This window comes from Nomascus leucogenys, chromosome 3 (genome assembly GCF_006542625.1).
Source record: "Nomascus leucogenys isolate Asia chromosome 3, Asia_NLE_v1, whole genome shotgun sequence".
NCBI classification, from domain to species: Eukaryota; Metazoa; Chordata; class Mammalia; order Primates; family Hylobatidae; genus Nomascus; species Nomascus leucogenys.
In genome coordinates, this window is record NC_044383.1 from 16260038 (window position 1) to 16280060 (window position 20023).

The 20023-nt window shown below is 37.0% G+C and overlaps 1 protein-coding gene across 2 annotated transcripts in view; it reads left to right on the forward strand.

Annotated features, from left to right (window-relative positions):
- Positions 1-20023, forward strand: part of PDZD8 (PDZ domain containing 8) — a 107828-nt gene that overhangs the window by 79715 nt on the left and 8090 nt on the right. For both annotated transcript variants that reach the window (XM_003255007.4, XM_030806506.1), the window contains one exon: positions 15277-15439. In XM_003255007.4, coding sequence (XP_003255055.1) covers positions 15277-15439 — 163 coding nt within the window. The remainder of the gene's footprint in view (positions 1-15276; positions 15440-20023) is intronic.

Here is a 20023-nt window from a genome sequence, read left to right on the forward strand (position 1 = left end):
TTCAAACCTTGCCACAGGCCGTGAGCTACCCTGCTACGGCTTTTGGACCCCACCCCTCCCCATCTGCCCACTGGATCAGTGGGACCTCCTGTGTTCTGCCCTCGCTTACTCACTTGTATCCACAGCAGCTCCTGCTCATCTTCCAGACTCTAAGAAAATTTGTGCCCAGTTGAAACCACTACCAATTTCAGTTGAGAGCTTCCTTTGCCCCATGACCCCTCCCCAGTTCATCTAGCTGCCTTCCCTGAGGGCCTCTGTGAGATATAGTCACGGATAGCTTCCTGGGGCTCAAGCTGGAGACTGGGAGTGCTTTCAAGGCACTTCCCACTGCTACCTGTACTTTTATATTTCTCAAGACTCCCTAAACCCATTTCAGCCCTAGGGAAGGTTAAATCCTTCTCCTGTCATCTGGACTTTCAGATTCCCCAGTAGGGATGTGTGTTCCAAGGTAGGTTTTCCCCCCTCACACTTTGAGAACTCAGAGTTTTTCACCTGCTTTGAGGAATTTGCAGTGGCATGCCCACGTCTTTCAAAGGATCTGTGAACTCTTTTGGTTTTCCCAGTACATTCTCGCGGTGGTTCTTGAAGCAAAGATCACAATGTGAGTCTCTTCACGCTGTTTTGTCCATGCATATGGGAGCTACATGTTAGCCCTGTCTCCTGTCCACCATCTTCCAACTAGTGCATTTCTTTCCATTGCTTTACTTCCTTAGTGGCTTTACTAAAGGTTTTGTTAAAAACGTGTTTCTTAAGTCAACATTAGTGATTTTTCTAAGTGGAAAATAATTACCACTATTTCCACTTAGAAGTCAGAGAGTTACAGAATAATACACTGATTTTTCTGAATATCATGGACATCTTTGTTTTTAATTGTAATAGAGTGAGAATTCTGTTAGAATAGGTATTGGTTTACAGTATGGGCCAGAAGGACCGTGAATGGTTATCTCCATTTAAAGCCTGCTGTAAAAGTTCAGTGTTAGGCTGGGTATCGTGGCTCACGTCTCTAATCCCAGAACTCGAGAGGCCAAGGCAGGCGGATCGCTTGAGCCCAGGAATTTGAAACCAGCCTGGGCAACATAGGGAGACCCTGTCTCTACAAAAACTACAAAAAAATTAGCCAGGCATGGTGGCATATGCCTGCGTTCCCAGCTACTCAGGAGGCTGAGGTGAACAGATGACTTGAGCCCAGGAGGCAGAGCTTGCAGTGAGCCAAGATTATACCACTACACTCCAGCCTGGGCAATAGAGCAAGACTTTGTCACACACACACACACACACACACACACACACAATCAATTTTATACTAGTGTCATGTACATACATGTGCTGATTATTGTGTCTCATGTCACATTTCTCTCTTCCCTGGCCCACAACTCTACAAAAAAGCTAGAACTAGTTCTCATTATGTCTTTTTCAGGAAACGATTTGATGGAAGAATGTTCAAAATATACCTGTCACAGTAATTTAGGATCTTCACTTAGCGATCTTTTTACTTTTGGATTTGGGGGTTTTACTCAATGTTAGAACCTTGTGTAGGAAAGAACAGTTTGTAAAATAAATGATTTATATTGATGTTATTTAAATATAACTTGTTCTTCTGTATTACATAAAATTATGTCCATGTTAGAAAGGGATTAAAAAATCAGTATTTTTCCCCCAGGAGAAAATGTGTCTCAGCTGGGTCTACAAAGGGCTAAAAGGATGTCAGAGTGTGAGAGCTCTTAAAGACTATACTGATGTTGTTAGTAAATTGCTGTCTACAAGAGAGATGCACATATGGCTAGAATTTTTTTAACCTGTGACTGACATTATTGGTGAAGTTAAATGCAGGCTGTCTACAATCTTGTAGGTATTGACCCCTGTGATTCAGCTCATGTAATTGCTGTTAGCATGTGTCAGCAATTATTTTTCTTTGTTTTTTTTCTTTTTGAAATGGGGTGTCACTCTGTTACCCAGGCTGGCCTCAAACTCTTGGGCTCAAGCATTCCTCCCACCTCAGCCTCCCAAGCAGCTGAGATTATAGGCATGTGCCACCATGCCTGGCTTGTCGGCAATTGTTGACAATTGATAAAAACTTTTTTATGTTGTAGAAACACTATTTCTTTTCCCACAGAAATCTACCTTTTGATTTCAACAAAATTCAAGCCTGTTGATACAAGATAAATCACAGAAAGTACAACCTACCTTTATAATGTATTTGTAATATATATATATATAGCACTTTAAGCTTAATGAGATATTGAATATAATATATGTGTGTCTTTAGCACAATGCCTGGTAAGCTGGAACCTGTTAGAGAGAAACAGATACTCACTAAAGTTAAGCCAAAAAAAGGTACTTATTCTAAGGGTATTAGGTTGTTTCCTGGACCCCAAGGGCAGGCAGGCATCAGGGCCACTATTCATGGTTGTGTGGGTTAGCCTCTGCACAACTTTAAGCAGGAGTGCAACCAGGCCTTAGAAACAATCTAGAATGAGAAACTAAACCACTGTTAGGCTAGTCCCTCTGTTTCCTCTCTGCTCCTGGCTGTTTGTGTGCTTTATTCTTCACTCTGGAGACTGGCACTCTCCATTTCCCAGTCCATGAATTCACACACAAGACAGCTCAGCTACAGTATGTTTATTCGATTCAAGGAAGCTCTGAGTCTGAATTCCAAACATCCAGGAAGGAAGTCTGGTCCTGCTTGGGTCTGGTGTGTACCCCTGGACTATCTAATGAGGCAGGGCAGTGGAACCATGCTATATAAGCCTGGCTGTTCCTACTATTACCATATATGGGATTAGAGGGTTGCAGAAATAGTCCCAAAGCTGGGAAGGGCTTGGCAAACATTTGTGTATATTTTACTTGAGCATGTAGTAAATATTTAATAAGCATTGTTAATTTTATTTCTTCTTTTTCTTACAAAGTATTAGTCATGCCACAAAGTACAGGTTTCAAGAACATGTTTTAGCAAATAGATATAAATAGGTCTTGTAAATTCCATATATATTTATTGCAAGATAACATAGGACCTTTTATTAGATAATCAGAATATGTAGGATTTTATGATATGTTACATGAAATGCTGCTGCTTTTTCTTAGTGAAACATGTTTTAACTAGGGTAGGAGTTTTCTGTTAAATCTCACTTGATATCATCAGGATGGTTTTAATTTCTTTTTTCTTTTTTTGAGATGGGGTTTCATTCTGTTGTCCAGGCTGGAGTACAGTGGTAGGAGTATAGTGGTGTGATCATAGCTCACTGCAGCCTCAAACTCCTCCTGGACTCAAGTTATCCCTCCACCTCAGCCTCCCAAGTAGCTGGGACTACAGGCACATGCCACTACACCCAACTTAATTTTTTTTGTGTGGAGACAAGGCCTTGCTATATTGGCCAGGCTGGTCTCAAACCACACCCCCCCGACCTCAGCTTCCTAAAGCTCTGACATTAAACCGTGAGCAGCCTTAATTTCCTGATGTGCCTCTGTCTCTTTGCTCTAACAATGCTACTGTGACCCAGAATGATAGTCTCTCTCAAGTCATCTCACACATCCCACCTCAACTCCTAGACTGTTTGTTCAAATTCTTCTCATGCTTTAAGACATAACCTAAATGCCATACCCTTATAGGAAGGCTTCCCCAGACCACTCACCCAGAGGCAGTGTTTGCCTCTCCTGAATTCCCATTGTACCTTATCCATACATGTCTTGTGGTACAATAAGCTTCAGTATTGAGTATAGCTTACTTTCTAAAATCTTGGTAACCAATATTTAGATATTGGTCTCAAAAGATAGGGTCTTTGTGATCTGAACAGCCTCAGGACCTTGGAGTTAATATGGGTTATGTCACCACAGATTTGGACTTGCAGGGTTTGGCCTGAAACTTCCAGACAAACTCCATGGATGTAACCAGATGACTATTCAAAGGGGAGAAGTGCCATGACCCCATTTATTACCTCCGTCATCACAGAAATCTTGACTGTGAGCGATCAGGTTTTCCTTGTTTTCTGAAAGAAACACAGAAAGCAAACTTTTACCACCTATAAAGATTTTGAGTGAGAAGTTCTATAGATGTTAACTTTTCCTTAATTGTAGCTTATCTTTTGGAATAGAGGAGCACCCGGATTTTTATAGAACTTAAAAACAGCCAATTGGCTGCCCATAAGAAAGGAAAAGCTGTTACTGATAATTGTTGGAACTGACCAAAGGTCTCTTCCATAATCTATATTTGTATTCATATCACAGATATTTTCTCTCTATGTTCACCCCCTTTGCTCTTTTTAAATAAAGATATTCTGATCAGCAGTTTAAAGGACAGTATTATATTGTTACGTGTTCGTTTTTTCTTCCCTCTGTTTTTATTTGGATAAATGGCTATAAGAAATAGAATTTTTTCTTCCTGTTATTCCTTTTCCCCCTTCCTTTGATTTATATCTAAATATGATATGTCTTTAGTCTCCTGCATAGAGGAAACTTTTTGATGGGATGAAAATTACAACTTTGTGAAAAAGTAGATATCTACTATGATCGGTGTAATTTCTACTCTTTGGAAATAATTATTTCTGGTGGATTTGAATGGGTTGTTTTTCCCCTTATTAAGTGTTGACATTTAAGTCACCATCTTTGTCTCTTCTAATAAGACAGGTTTTTAAAAATCAAATAATTGTAAAATTGTTTTAGTTTTGGAATCTTGAACCTATAAAAATAATCTTTGAATAATATAACACAGTCTGAAAATTCTAATGTCTCGAATTGATGTCCGTTTCATAATATGTTTGCCTTGTTTCCACAGGCGGATTAGTTTATTCACAGCAGACTGGTTTTTTAAAAAATTTCCTTTTGCAGTCCCATTTTTTACTAGTAGTGCTAAGCTGTACTAATAACAGTAATAATAAGTACTGAGCCTTTTCATAGCCTCCCCATCTGAGATAGATAGATATTCCATTTCATAAATGAAGTTCAGAGAGTTTAACATTTACCTAAAGTCATAGGTAAGCAATTCTTGTAGACATCATGATATTTTAACCTGAATATTTCAGTTTGAAACTTCTGAAAATAAGAACATTTTACATACCCACAATAACAATTACAAGACAAAAAAACTAATAATTCCCTAATTTCACCTCATGTTCAGCCATTTTTAAATGTCCTATAGATGTTTTTGTACTAAAAAAAAAAAAAAAAAAACACTAGGATCTGATCAGGATTCATATGTTACCGGCTGGGCGCAGTGGCTCACACCTGTTATCCCAGCACATTGGGAAGCTAAGGCGGGTGGATCACTCGAGGTCAGCACTTCGAGACCAGCCTGGCCAACATGGTGAAACCCCGTCTCTACTAAAAATACAAAAAGTAGCCAGGCGTGTCGGTGCATGCCTGTAACCCCAGCTACTTGGGAGGCTGAGGTGGGAGAATCACTTGAACTTGGGAGGCAGAGGTTGCAGTGAGCCAAGATCATGCCACTGCACTCCAGCCTGGGAATGAGACTGTCTTAAAAAAAAAAAAAAAGTTACCTTGAATTATTACATCTGTCTTGTGTTTTTTAAAATCTAAAATACATAATCCCTTTACCTTTTGGGAGGGGTGGGGTGTACTAATTGTTCTTATCTGATCATTCCTTCTGCATTTGTTAAGTGGCTTACTTTTAGCAGGAGTGGAGGTAAAGTAAAACTTCCCTTCAACTGGGTGCTAAATAATATGCGATGAATGCATAGATTCATTTACTAGCTAATCACGAAAGCAGTACTTATATATAAATTCTACAATTAAAGTACAGTCAGCCTTCTGTATCCATGGATTTATATCCCCAGATTCAATCAACTGTGGATTGAAACCCAACCGTGGACAGTGAGGAATCAGATTTTCTTTATTTTCTGAAAGAGAACTAAAACTATTAAATTTGTAGATGGTGGCAAACTTTCACCATCTGTAAAGATTTTGAGTGAAAACGTCTATAGATGTTAATGTTAATTCCTTAATTGTAGGTTATCTTTTGGAATAGGGAAGCACCCAGATTTACATCTCAGGATTCAGCCAACTACGGACTGAAACCCACCTGTGGATTAGGACTGTGAGGACTGTGATGGATACAGAGGGCTGATTGTACTGCCTCATTTTGTATAAGGCCTCATTATATGCCTCACTGCGTATGTATCTGAGCATACACCGATTTTGGTATCCTCGAGTGGGGTCCTGGAACCCTTGTGGATATGGAGGGCCGACTGTTAAAGCTAAGTTTAAAGAAAAGAAACTTTCAAGAAAAAGGCTGTACAAGACAAAATGTAGTGATGCCCAGCTTTGCATTAAACAATATGTAGTCACAATATCGTAAACATTATTTGCTGATTTTTAGTTTTAGAATCAATCAACCTTGTAGCTTCACTATAGTTACAAAAGGAATATAATAGTATTAACTTTGATAGTAGAGTTTAGAAGGTAGAAGTATAAGGAGGAGAGAAGGAGGGAAGAATATAAAGTCCTGATATCAGACAGATATTGTCTGTAGTTGATAAATAAGAAATATAGGGGTATAACTGTATTGATGATAGTTATAAAGAAGTTATGTAGAAGAACTAAAAACAGTGCTGTAATTACTATAATTTGGGGGAAAGGTGAGTAGCCTCCTTGCCTGTAATAGTAGGAAGTCAACACATTGTCTAAAATTTGGTATATTAAGAAATGATGATGTATGCATATTATCTAGAGAAAAAAGGTAACCCCCAAAATGACTAAAAACAAAGAGTTTAAAAGCAGTTGCTATGGTGTGGGGATAGGGCAAAGGGGACTTGAGGAGACAGGACTACTGCTCTTATGTTATTTTTCTATATTTGATTTTTTAACCACATGCAAATATTTGATAATTCCAAGTTCTAATTCTTTTTAATAGTAATAAAAACTTGAGTTTTTATTTTTTTTCTTTCAGACACACTGTTCTTGCTTCTTATATCTGGTTTCATTCTGTATCTGCAGTCTAGTAATTCCAGTTATGTGTAGGTCAGAGTCAGTATGCATTTGATTGACATAAGTTGAATTTAAAAAACCATATAAATAGGCCGGGCGCGGTGGCTCACGCTTGTAATCCCAGCACTTTGGGAGGCCGAGGCGGGCGGATCACGAGGTCAGGAGATCGAGACCACAGTGAAACCCCGTCTCTACTAAAAAAATACAAAAAATTAGCCGGGCGTGGTGGCGGGCGCCTGTAGTCCCAGCTACTCAGAAAGGCTGAGGCAGGAGAATGGCGTGAACCCAGGAGGCGGAGCTTGCAGTGAGCCGAGATTGCACCACTGCACTCCAGCCTGGGCGACACAGCGAGACTCCGTCTCAAAAAAAAAAAACCATATAAATACTGCTTTTCTTCCTTATTAACTTAAGGATCATCTAAATTCATACCAAGTTGTCTTTTATTAAATTAGGTAAATTGGAAAACTAAAGGTTATCTGAATTAGTGATCTGCATATTTAAGCGTCTTAGGACAAAAATTGGCATATTTAAGGTTTTGTTTTTGCTTTCCTTTTAGTAGCTTTATTTTAAGGTATAATTTAAACAATAAAATTTACTAAGGGTACAGTGTGGTGAATTTTGGTAATTGTATACAATCATGTAACCTCTACCTTCGTCAAGATAGAGAATAATTTTATCACCTCATCCATTACAGATGTTCCTCAACTTACATTGGGGTTACATCCAGATAAACCCATTGTTGTAAATTGAAAATGGTATGTTTTTTACTTAACAATATTTTCAACTTATGGGCTTATCCAGATATATCCCCCATAATAAATTGAGGAGCACACTGAAACTGTATTGCTTTCACACATCGTAAAGTCAAAAAATCGTAAGTCTAACCCTCATAAGTCAGGGACCACCTGCTACTTATGTTACAGTTCACCTCATCATTTGACCAGTTCTTGGCTTTTATGAATGATACTCTGTGAATATGGGCATGCAAGTCTGTGTGTGGACATGTTTTCATTTCTCTTTGGTAAATATCTAAAAGTAGGATTGCTGGGTCATATGGTGAGTGTATGTTTAACTTGAAAATGCCAAACTGCTTTCCAAAGTAGCTGTACCATTTTATATTCCCACCAGCAATATAGGAGAGTTTTAGTTGCTTCACATCCTCAGCAACACTTGGTATTGTCCACCTTTAATTTGGTCATTCTAATAGGTATGTAGTATTTCATGGTTTGAATTTGTATTTTCCTAATGGCTAATTGAACATCTTTTAATATGCTTGTTGGCCATTTACATATCTTCTTTTGTGAAGTATCTATTCAAATCCTTTGCCCACTTTTTATTGGGCTTTTTCTTATTTAGTTGGAAGAGTTATATATATTCATGGATCAAGGTCCTTTCTCAGATGAATGTTTTTCAAATATTTTCTCCTAATCTATGGCTTATCATTTCATTTTCTTAACTGTCTTTCAAAGAGCAAAAGTCATTAATTTTATGAAACCCATTTTATAACTTTTTTCTTATATAGATTTATACTGTTTGTGTCCTGTTTAAGAAGTCTTTGCCCAACTCAGTGTCATAAAGATGTTCTGTATTTTCATCTATAAATTTAATAGTTTTAGTCCTTAAGTTTAGGTTCATTTTCCTTTTCTCATAAATTTTTATGTAGTGTGTGAGTCAAGGTTCACTTTTTTCCCTATTCACACATCTACTTGTCTCAGTATACCTTTTTCCCTATTAATTAATCTAGCACCTGTGTCAAACATAAATTGACCATATAAGTGTTGTTCTATTTGTGGACTGTCGTTCCATTATTTCGTGTGTCTGTCATTAGACCAATACCACGCTGTCTTGATTTATGTAACATATAGCAAGCCTTGAAATCAGGTAGTGTAAGACCTCCAACCTTGTTATATTTAAGGAGTGTTTTGGCTGTTCTTGGTCCATTTCTTCTCTAAATGCCTGCAAGGATTTCTACTGGGATTGTGTTGAATCTGTAGATAAATTTGGGAAGAACTGTCATCTTAACAATAATGAATCTTATACATGAACCATGGTATCTTCTCCATTTATTTAAGTCTTCTTTCATTTCCCTTAAAATTCTCATGATAATGCAGCATATTGTAATTTGCAGCATATAGGTCTTACACATCTTTCATTAAACTTAAATATTTTTAATACTATTGTAATAGATTTGGGGTTTTTAAATTTTTCTAATTATAATTCCATATATTCTATAATTTGTAATTTTAATTGTAATAATTTTCTGATATAGAGACACTCGTTTGACTTTCGAATATTGACCTTGTAGTGTGTGACTTAATTTCACTTAATAGCTCTAATAGTTGTTTTGTAGATTTCTTGGAATTTTCTATGTATAGGATCATAGTATCTGCAAATAAAGACAGAGTTTTTTCCTCCCTTCCGATCTTTACACTTTCCTTTTTTTTTTCATTACATTGACTTTAACTTCCAGTACAGTGTCGAAGTGGTAAGAGCAGAAATCCTTGCCTTGTTACTGATCTGAGTTATAAAACAAAATCTTTCATCTTTGAGTTTTGTGTTATTTGTAGATTTTTGTAGATGTCCAATCAGGTTTAGGAAGTTCTCTTATACTTCTAGTTTGCTGAGGGCTTTTACCATTAATGAATATTGGATTTTGTTAATTTTTTTGCAGCTATTGAAATATGGCTTTCTCCATTGTTTTGTTAATATGATAAATTACATTGATTGATTCACTTGGTTATGATTATTATCTTTTTTAATATATTGCTGGGTTAAATTTCCTAAAATTTTGTTAAATTTTGTATCTTTTTGAACATTAGAGAGATTATACTTCTATTTTCTTGTTTTATGTTTGCCTTGTTTTATTTTTTTTCTTTCAGAATTCACCAATAAGCAACCTAGCTCCCAACTGGGAGGGAGTTTTTTGTGTGTTGGGAAGGAAGGCTTATAATTATGAATTTAATGCATATAATTGATATAACCATGTACACTTGAAAAGAATGTATTTTGCCATTGTTGAGTATAATGTTCTATAAGTGTCAGTTAAATCAAGGTTGATGATGTTGAGATTGCATGTGCCTCCACTTCTTTTTTCTGGTTACATTAGTTGCTGAGAGAGGGATGAAGAAACCAAGTTATACCTCTAGCAGCAGCTTTAGTAAAGTTACATTGCAAAGAGACATGCTTATAAGGATAGGAGGAATTTGTTACCATGTGTTATGGTCTACCACTGAGTTCATTTTCAGTCTTTTTGGGTTTTGTTGGTGGTGGTGGGTTTTTTTGTTTTTGTTTTTGAGGCAGGGTCTAGCTCTGTTGCCCAGGCTGGAGTGTAGTGGTGCAGTCATGGCTCAATGCAACCTCCACCTTCCCAGCTCAAGTGATCAAATCAGGATAACTAGCATAGCCATCACTGCAAACATTTCTTTGTGGTGAAAATATTAAAAATAATCTCTTCCAGCTATTTTGGAATATACAATACATTATTAACTATAGTTTACCCTGTTGTGCAATAGAACATCAGAACTTATACCTCCTAACTGTAACTTTTTATAGCCACTTCTGATCTCCCCACTCCCGCTATTCTCCCTAGCCTCTGGTAACCACTCTTCTACCTCTATTTCTATGAGATCAAGTTTTTTAGATTCCACATATGAGTGAGATCATACAGTATTTGTCCTTCTCTGCCTGGCTTATTTCACTTAACATAATGTCCTCCGGGTTCATCCATGTTGTCATAAATGACAGGGTTTTCTCTGGGGTTTTGTTTTTGTGGCTGAGTAGTAGTCCACTGTGTTTGTATACCACACATTTTTTATCCATTTATCCATTGATGGACTCTTAGGTTGATTCCATAGCTTGGCTCTCGTGAATAGTACTGCAATAATCAAGGAAGTGCAAGTATATCTTCATCATACCAATTTCATTTTCTTTGACTATATACCCAATAGTGGGATTATTGGATCGTTGCTAGTTCTATTTTTAAATTTTTGAGGAACCTCTGTACTGTTTTTCATAATAGCTGTAACTAATCTACTTTCCCACTAACAGTGTATAAGAGTTCCTCTTCTTCCACATCCTTGCCAATATTTGTTATTTTTTTTGTCTTTTTGGTAATAGCCATTTATTTTGGTAATATGTGTCTTCTCTCTTGTTTCTTGATCAGTTTAGCCTATAGGCTTACCAGTTTTATTGGTCATTTTATTGAGTCAGCTTTTATTGATTTCTCTATTATTTATCTGTTTCATTGGTTTCTGTTCTTTATTATTTCTTTGCTTCTACTTTGGGGTTTAATTTCTTAAAATGGGGACTTAGGTCACTAATTTTAGATTTTCCCCCCTATATAGGCATTTAAAACTATAAATTTCCTCTAAAACACTACTTTAGTTGCATCCCACAAATTCTGATTGGTTGCATTTTCATCATTTCATTTGAAATATTTTTGGGTTTCTCTTGTGATTTTTTTCTTTAACTCATGAATTATTTAGAAGTATGTTGTTTTGCTCTCCAGATATTTGGGGTTTTCCTAGTTACTAATTTGTAATTTAATTCCATTATGGTCAGAAAACATGCTTTGTAAGAGTTCTGTCTTTTTAAAATTATTGATACTTGTTTCATGACCTTCTACATCCTGGTGAACTTACCATGTACACTTGAAAAGAATGTGTTTTGCCATTGTTGAGTATAATGTTCTATAAGTGTCAGTTAAATCAAGGTTGATGATGTTGAGGTTGCCTGTGCCTCCACTTATTTTTTTCTAGTTATATTGGTTGCTGAGAGAGGGATGAAGAAACCAAGTTATACCTCTAGCAGCAGCTTTAGTAAAGTTACATTGCAAAGAGACATGCTTATAAGGATAGGAGGAATTTGTTACCATGTTTTATGGTCTAACCCTGAGTTAAATTTACTGTTCTCTGTACTTTTGTCAATATTGGAAATTTTCTGTAATAAAATCTTAAAAGCCAAACCCTCTCAGGTGATACTATATTCCAGGGAATGCATGTTGAAGCCACAGCATGCTTCACCATATACAGGAAAAATATTTAGAGTTTCTATTATGTTTATTTTTTACATTGTCATTTTAAAAGTTCTATTTTGGCATATGTTTTATAGTGCCAGGCATATCCAATAGTCATAAATAATTTTAAAATATAGATGCATACATATGGGAGAGAATTATATATTATATATTATTTTACTATTCTGGTTTTAAAATAATAGTTTTACCCTAGTGGAAAATCAGTTTTGTTCCAAAAGTTATGTATCATTGGATGGTCCTGAACCTTATCTTAAATTTTATATTAAAATAACAATGTTTTTGTGAAATACTCATTTTAAAATGCTTTGTTTTGCCAGGCTTTTAATTAAGAGGTGTTTTTATATTCTGAAACTTCTGAATCATGTCAGAACTTAATTAAGGTGATAATTTTCATTTCAGGGAATGCTGAAATTATAATCTAAAATTAGGTCAGTGGTGTGCAGGCTTAAAAGGAAACAAAAACCAGCTTTTAACAAACTAGTAAAAGAAACAGTGTCTTATGTTCCATTCCCTGTATATACTTGAAATTAAGAGTATTTACTAATAATCAGTAAAAATTGGGGAGAAAGTGAGGTAATGTAATATTGGCCCTAATTATTGCTACTGAAAACCTTATCTTTTTTTTTTTTTTTTTTTTGCATCTGGAATGTTTACTTCAGGTATCAAAGGGAAAGATACGATTTATAGATAGAAAATAAATTAAGAAACTAAATTACACTAATACCTTACACTAGCCTCAATTCACTTCCTAATCCTACCCCTGAATCTCCATTCTACTTTTAAAAGCAGAGTAAATAACAAAAAAAACACATTCCAAATGCAGGTGTTAATTTTTAAACTTTACAGTACTCTGACTTACACTGTTTAGGTTTTGTACCCATTTGCTATCATTAGCTTCCTGCAATTAGAAAAACTTAACATTCTAAATTTCAGCTTTGGCAATCTGTATATTAAGAATATATTTATGTTCCTGGATTTGAGAGAATATGTTGTTAAGGGTTTTGTTAAAAGCCTTAATTGTGTACAGCACTTTACATTGTAAGGTGATTAATTGCTGTGTCATAAGGCAGGGATTGGACAAATGTCTTGGGAGATTTAAACACAAATTACGTGTTTTGGAGGGGCTTTGTGTTTTGTAAACCTTTAGGTAATTCAGAACTTGACCACATATCCCATTTCTTGAGCACAGTATGATTAAGATTTTGGTGGCTCACGCTTGTAATCCCAGCACTCTGGGAGGCCGAGGCGGGCGGATCACGAGGTCAGGAGATCGAGACCACGGTGAAACCCCGTCTCTACTAAAAATACAAAAAATTAGCCGGGCGTGGTGGCGGGCGCCTGTAGTCCCAGCTACTCGGAGAGGCTGAGGCAGGAGAATGGCGTGAACCCGGGAGGTGGAGCTTGCAGTGAGCCGAGACCGCGCCACTGCACTCCAGCCTGGGTGAAAGAGCAAGACTCCGTCTCAAAAAATAAAATAAAATAAAATAACTTTACAAAATTTGTTAATACCCAAATTAAAGAGCAACTTCCAGTGAGAGTTCTTTTACCAGCCAATATCATTAGGTAGGAAAATTGAATTTCTGTCCAAGTGGGATTTATATATTAAAGCAGTGCAGCCAGTGATATATTTGGATATTAGGGTATTTGGCAAAGTCCCTCATGAGATCTTGAAGAACAGGACTTAAGAAATGTGGACTGGAGAATAATACAATTAGACTGATTTGTAATTGAGCGCCATAAACACTAACTGAATTCTTGTCAACAGCTGGGATGTAGCACTCTGCCTGTTTTTTTTTTTTTTTTAAATCAGTTGTTTGAATGAGGACAAATAGCATGATGATATTGTTATTAATTCACAGATGATGTTAATCTGGTATCCACATTCCTGAAAATTGGATGGCAGGTTTATTTAGAAAACAAAATGACCTTGATGGGTTAGAATAGGACATCTCATTAACAATGCAACTTTTTTTTTTAAATAAAGATGGGGTCTCACTATGTTGCCCAGGTTGGTCTTGAACTCCTGGGCTCAAATGGTCCTCCCACCTCAGCCCTCCTTAGTAGCTGCGATTACAGATGTGCACCACCATCCCCATCACATGATAACTCTTTTTTTTTTTTTCTGAGGTGGAGTCTCGCTTTGTTGCCGGGGCTGGAGTGCAGTGGTGCGATCTCAGCTCACTCCAACCTCCGCCTCCGGGTTCATGCCATTCTCCTGCCTCAGCCTCCCTAGTAGTTGGGACTACAGGCACTGCCACCACGCCTGGCTAATTTTTTGTATTTTTAGTAGAGATGGGGTTTCACCGTGTTAGCCAGGATGGTCTTAACCTCCTGACCTCCTGATCCGCCCACCTCAGCCTCCCAGGTGCTGGGATTACAGGCGTGAACCACCGCGCCCGGCCGATAACTCTTAATAAAGTATAAATGTAAACTCTTTTTCCTTTGCCTCTTCCCAAAAAAGAAACTTGAAGAATACACTGGCCGGGTGTGATGGCTCACGCCCTTAATCCTAGCACTTTGGGAGGCTGAGGTGGGCGGATCATTTGAGCCCAGGAGTTTGAGACCAGCCTGGGCAACAGTGGTGAAACCCAATCTCTACACAAAAAATACAAAAATTTGCCAGGCGTAGTGGTGCACGCCTATAGTCCCAGCTGCTTGGGAGGCTGAGGTGAGAGAATCACTTGCGCCTGGGAGGTGGAGGTTGCAGTGAGCCAGGATTGTGCCACTGCATTCCAGCCTAGGTGACAGAGTGAGACCCTGTCTCAAAAAAAAAAAAAAAAAACCATACAAAATGGAGTTTCCAAAGCACATATAATGAATGACATAGATCATTTTCATTATATTTGTAAAAAGCAAGATTCAGAATTATATTCATGATTATAATTGTATTGACTACTGTAATGTCTCAGTTTTATTGAGACAAATCTCAATTTTGTGTTAAATATATATTAGAAAATATATAGAATAGTTCTAGATTGTATAATTAGGAGTGGTTTTCTTTTTATTTTGCCTTTCTGTTTATTTCCCAATTTTCTACAATGAGCATGGAGCAAGGAGTAATAATAAAACACATTGAAGATAAAGTGTTTAATTTTTTTGATGATTTAAATGTGTAGTCTAAGGATAGTTAATTTATATTGTTATAGTAAAGATTTTCTCCTTCCTTTGTCTTTAATAATAGTCACCATGATAGAAAAGTCAGCATCATCCATGGTGCTCTCTGCACATAACAGTCTGTTACTGTTTTCTTCCTCTGTTACTAGGAATCCATTGAATCAGTTTTCGTTTTTTTCCCTTTATCAAAGGTTGAATTAATAAAAGGAAATTTACAAAGTGTTGGACTTACACTTCGTCTTGTCCAGTCAACTGATGGGTATGCTGGGCACGTCATCATTGAAACTGTGGCTCCAAACTCGCCTGCTGCAATTGCAGATCTACAGCGGGGAGATCGACTTATCGCCATTGGAGGTAGTTATGCTAATATGCATTATACTTTACCTTTACAGATAAACTACAAAGTAGGTGTGAGGTTTTTCCTCTCTTCCTTTTTCCTTATTTCTATAATATGCATGTTACTTTTATAATGGAAATAAAGTAATAAACTTTATTATAAATAAAAATTCAAAGGAGGCCTTCAAAATACATTTAAAACATACATGCCATTTTAGTTCTAGTGTATAAATCTTTAAAATACTTTGTTTAGACCACTTTTATATAACCACTCTAATCCTTCCCTTCCCACCTTCTACTACTCTGTTTTTTCTGGAATGTGAAAGTAAGGGCAAATAAACAGTTAGGTTATCTTTCTGTACGACTACCACCATTGCTACTCTGAACCTAAAATTGGTAGTATTAGCACTACTGCCCCCATCACTTAGCACTAGATGATGAGCAGGAGAAGAACCAACATTCCTTTTCCAGGAGGGCACATCTGAACTGTCCTGTGATCCTGTGTCATCTAAATGGCCAGCCATTTGTTAGTATGTTGTTGCTCAGAATTCAGCCCAAATCACGGGTGGAAAAATGTGTCACTTACATGCCTTCCTATCACTTGGATTGTTAACAGTAAAAACTCTCTGAAGAAAGCAGATTATTTGCTTGTATATAAATGTCTAAGCAGTAGGACTCACTGTGCACAGCAGTGGGGGGAAAGTCCAAGTCTTTTCAACCTTTGTAGTACCTGTCCCATCTATTCTAGGCTTGTTGAGAGATGTCTTGAACATATGGTTGGTCACAGTTGATCTGAAAAGGGCAATGTGATATTTTCTTTCACAGCTTGGACAGTAACTAAGAACAGTTCCCAAATCAAGGTGCAGTTGTCCTTGGTTACATATCAAAGAAACTCTGCCTTTGATTCAAATCTATCTTGACAATAAAATAATGAAAATTATTTAGTTGCATACCTGGGAGCCCAATTAAGTTGATATTTTCACATGAGAATCTCTCTGATCATGGCATAAGCAGTGCTTCTCAAAGTTTCCCATGTATGCCAGTCACCCAGACCTGATGTTAAAATGTGCATTCTGAATCAGGAGACCTGTAGTGGGACCCAAGATTCTTCATTTCTCACGGACTCCTCCTAAATGATGATGCTCATGCATAAACACTTAGGGAGGCATAAAATGGACATCATTCATTATATTAATATCATTTAATATTTTGGTTTTAGCTACAGGATAAAATTAATTTTTTCAGTCTTTTTTGGGGGTTGTGTTTCAATTACACAAGTAGTAAATACCTATTATCAAAAATAAATTAATTAACCTAAGCGATATAAATGTATACAGAGTGAAAAAGCAAAAGTCATCCCTTGACATCTAACATTTGTTAATTATAATAACAATAGGCCAGGCTCAGTGGCTCACACCTGTAATCCCAGCACTTTGGGAGGCCGAGGCGGGCGGATCACCTGAGGTCAGGAGTTTGAGACCAGCCTGTCCAACATGGTGAAACCCGTCTCTACTGAAAATACAAAAATTAGCTGGGCTTGGTGGCAGGCGCCTGTAATCCCAGCTACTCAGGTGGCTGAGGCAGGAGAATTGCTCGAACCTGGGAGGCAGAGGTTGCAGTGAGCTGAGATCATACCATTTCACTCCAGCCTGGGCAACAAGAGCGAAACTCCATCTCAAATAATAATAATAATATTTATTAAGATGAAGGGCAGATACAATACACATTCACTGTTTAAAAAAAAAAAAAAACCTTGGAACATAACAGAAAAGCTTTTGTATGTCTCTTTTTTTGTTTTTTTGTTTGTTTGTTTTTTTCTATACATAAATATATGCCTTTCCCAATTTTTGTTTAGGAAACAAAAATTTCTAAACTGCATTTTTGTAATAGTCTTTCTTTTAGCATGTTGTAAACTTTGCCCATGTCAACAGATATTTTTCAAAACATTTTTATATAGCTTTGATTCATTTATATGGGTATATAATTGGTGATAGTTGAAATAAGATTGGCAAAATATTATATTTGAAGCTCAAAATGGAATTCATTTTACTGTTTCCTCAACTTTTGAATGTGTTTGAAATATTCCAAAAGAAAAATCCAGACTTGAATGGTGTATTCCTGAGAGAGAGTTGCAATGGCCATCTCCACAAAACACCTGATGACTGAGGAATAGATGAGACGAGGGCAGATTTTTAGTCATAAAAAATGAGTTCAGATTGAGTTGAAGTTTTTGCCTACTGTAGATCATTAGATGGACTAATTTTTCATTTATGCATATGTCAAACTATAATTTTGCTGAGACATAGTGTGGTTAGAAGGACGTAGTAGAACTTAAGGCTAGATAAATAATGAAGCACCATATTAGAAAGCTCTGAATTTCCATGTGATAAGTTTGTAGGCTAAAGGGGCAAAGCTTTAGGAAAATTTCATAGCAATATGTTTGGTGTTTAAAGTAGGGAAGGTCTGAGTGAGAGATTGCAGTTAAGGGCTGTTTATTACTAAAGTGAAGGCCGGTTATCAGGAGGATCTGAACAGGGAAGGAAAATGGGCTGAAATCACAAGTTTCAGTAGACAGCTAAATGTTTCTAGGGAGTCAAATATCCCTAGGATTCAAATTGAGTTAACTGGGAGTGGCAAGTTGATTGATAGTAGTGAGGACAGAGAGATAGTCAAAGAAAGGTTTTAGCTCTGCTGAAAATTTAGTCCCAAAGGAACGTCCAGGTGGTGATGTCCAGTAGTTGGGAATGTAGAACTAAAGTGAAGAAGAAGGGAAACCAAAGAAAAAGTTGATAGTTTTTGAAACTACTGGAGTGGCTGTAATTTACCAGGGAGAGAGCAAAAAAGGGTGAGAGAACTAGTGGCAAACTTTGGTAACAGTTGCATATAAGGTGCAGGTGGTATAGGTGGAGAAAAAGAAGCTAGAGGAGAGGTGATCAGAACCAATTGTGTAAAGTGTTGTGGAAACTAAGAAAAAGAAAAATTTTAAAGGAAGAAAAAGTACAAGGATAATTGATAGAGCAAAGTCAGGAAGGAGATAGGAGGATTGGATCCAAAGTAAGTATACAAATAGAGGGATACTTTCTCCTCTGAAGTAAGATAATACTAAAAATGATTGGTAGGGAGAAAAGGTAGCTTCATATTGATCCTTTTGGCAAATAAGGTGATACCATGCACAGAGTGAAAGAGAGTAGGGAGAGTAGACTTTAGGGAAACAGGAAAGGTTTGCAGCTGATGTTTGAGAGACTTAGTTGTTTAGAGACCAATCAAAAGAATGCTAAGCAGCCCTGAACACCTTGCCAAAGATGGATGGCTAACTTGATGCTAAATCCAAGCAGCAAGCTCAAGAGCAGGAAAGGGCAATAGTGGGGCTAGTAAAGCTGGGGATCAAAAAACATGAGGACAAGAAAATAAAATATTGGTAAGAACATCGTTGTAATCTTGAGACACAGGGTTGAATAGAAGAGTAAGTGGTATCAGGAGACCAGCAGGACCATGAGAAGAAAAGAGGAATGATTGGGCCGGGAAGATGCCTAAAAGTAGTGAGCAGACAGGATTGTAAGAGGTGAAAAATAGGAGCTTGTAATCAGAGAGTAATTGAAAATGAAAGATCTTTGGTATGGACAAGTTCCAAGTGATGACCGAGTCTAAAGCCTGATCTTCCCAGACAGCTGAAGTAAGAGGGGACACAGGTTGAGGAACCCTGAAGTCAAGTTATGAGAAAGGGGTGGTGTTACTTAGATTGATTTAGGATGGCCCTAAGATCTTTGGAAAACAAAGAGCCTTCTCATTCTTTCTCTAAGTTCTACATAAAGGGATAGCTTGGGCAAGTGCTGTTTTAGAGAGTGTGGGAAGAGTGACAGGAAACAAGTAGCACCTTTAAGTGCTAACACACCTAGAATATCTATGGAAGCATACACTAGAGACTACTAAGGTCAGGGAGGGGACAATATGGCTGGGAGACAGAGGTGGAAAGAATATTTTTTACTGTACATCTTTTTATACCTTTTGAATTTTAAACTATGTGTAACAATTAAAAATAAGAAAAATAAAAACAACATAGATATTACAGATGCAGATAGTAACCAACTTGTTTAACTTTAAAGCAGTTTATCCCTTACTTGTTCTTTCTGGTTTTGAAAAAGATGAATGTGATGGGTACGGTTGATAAAAAGAATCTCTAAAAGTACGTTATTCATAGTATAGTATTTTGCTATATTATTTTCAAGCACTGGTCTCTTAATTTGACTCTTTCATCATATGTCTTGTAATCCCTGGAGTATTTTAGAATTTCCTTCAATGGAATCACAGCTTTCCCTCACTCTAAGTCTGATTTAGCCATTAATAGAATCCTTTAAATAGATCTCCCTCTGTTCACTTCTTCAGTTCAAACTGAGAGATATCATCTAACCTAGGAAGAGATAGAAAGCAATTAGAAGTTAGCATCCTGGCACTCTTTTAGGGATCCTGTGTCATCATCTGGTTTGAAAAGATAAACATCTCCAGGACATCAGCACATTCAGGATTTGAGAATTAGCACACTGATTCATCCAAAAGCCAAATAACATTTTGTCGAGTTTTCCTATTATTCTTCTATTAGTTAAA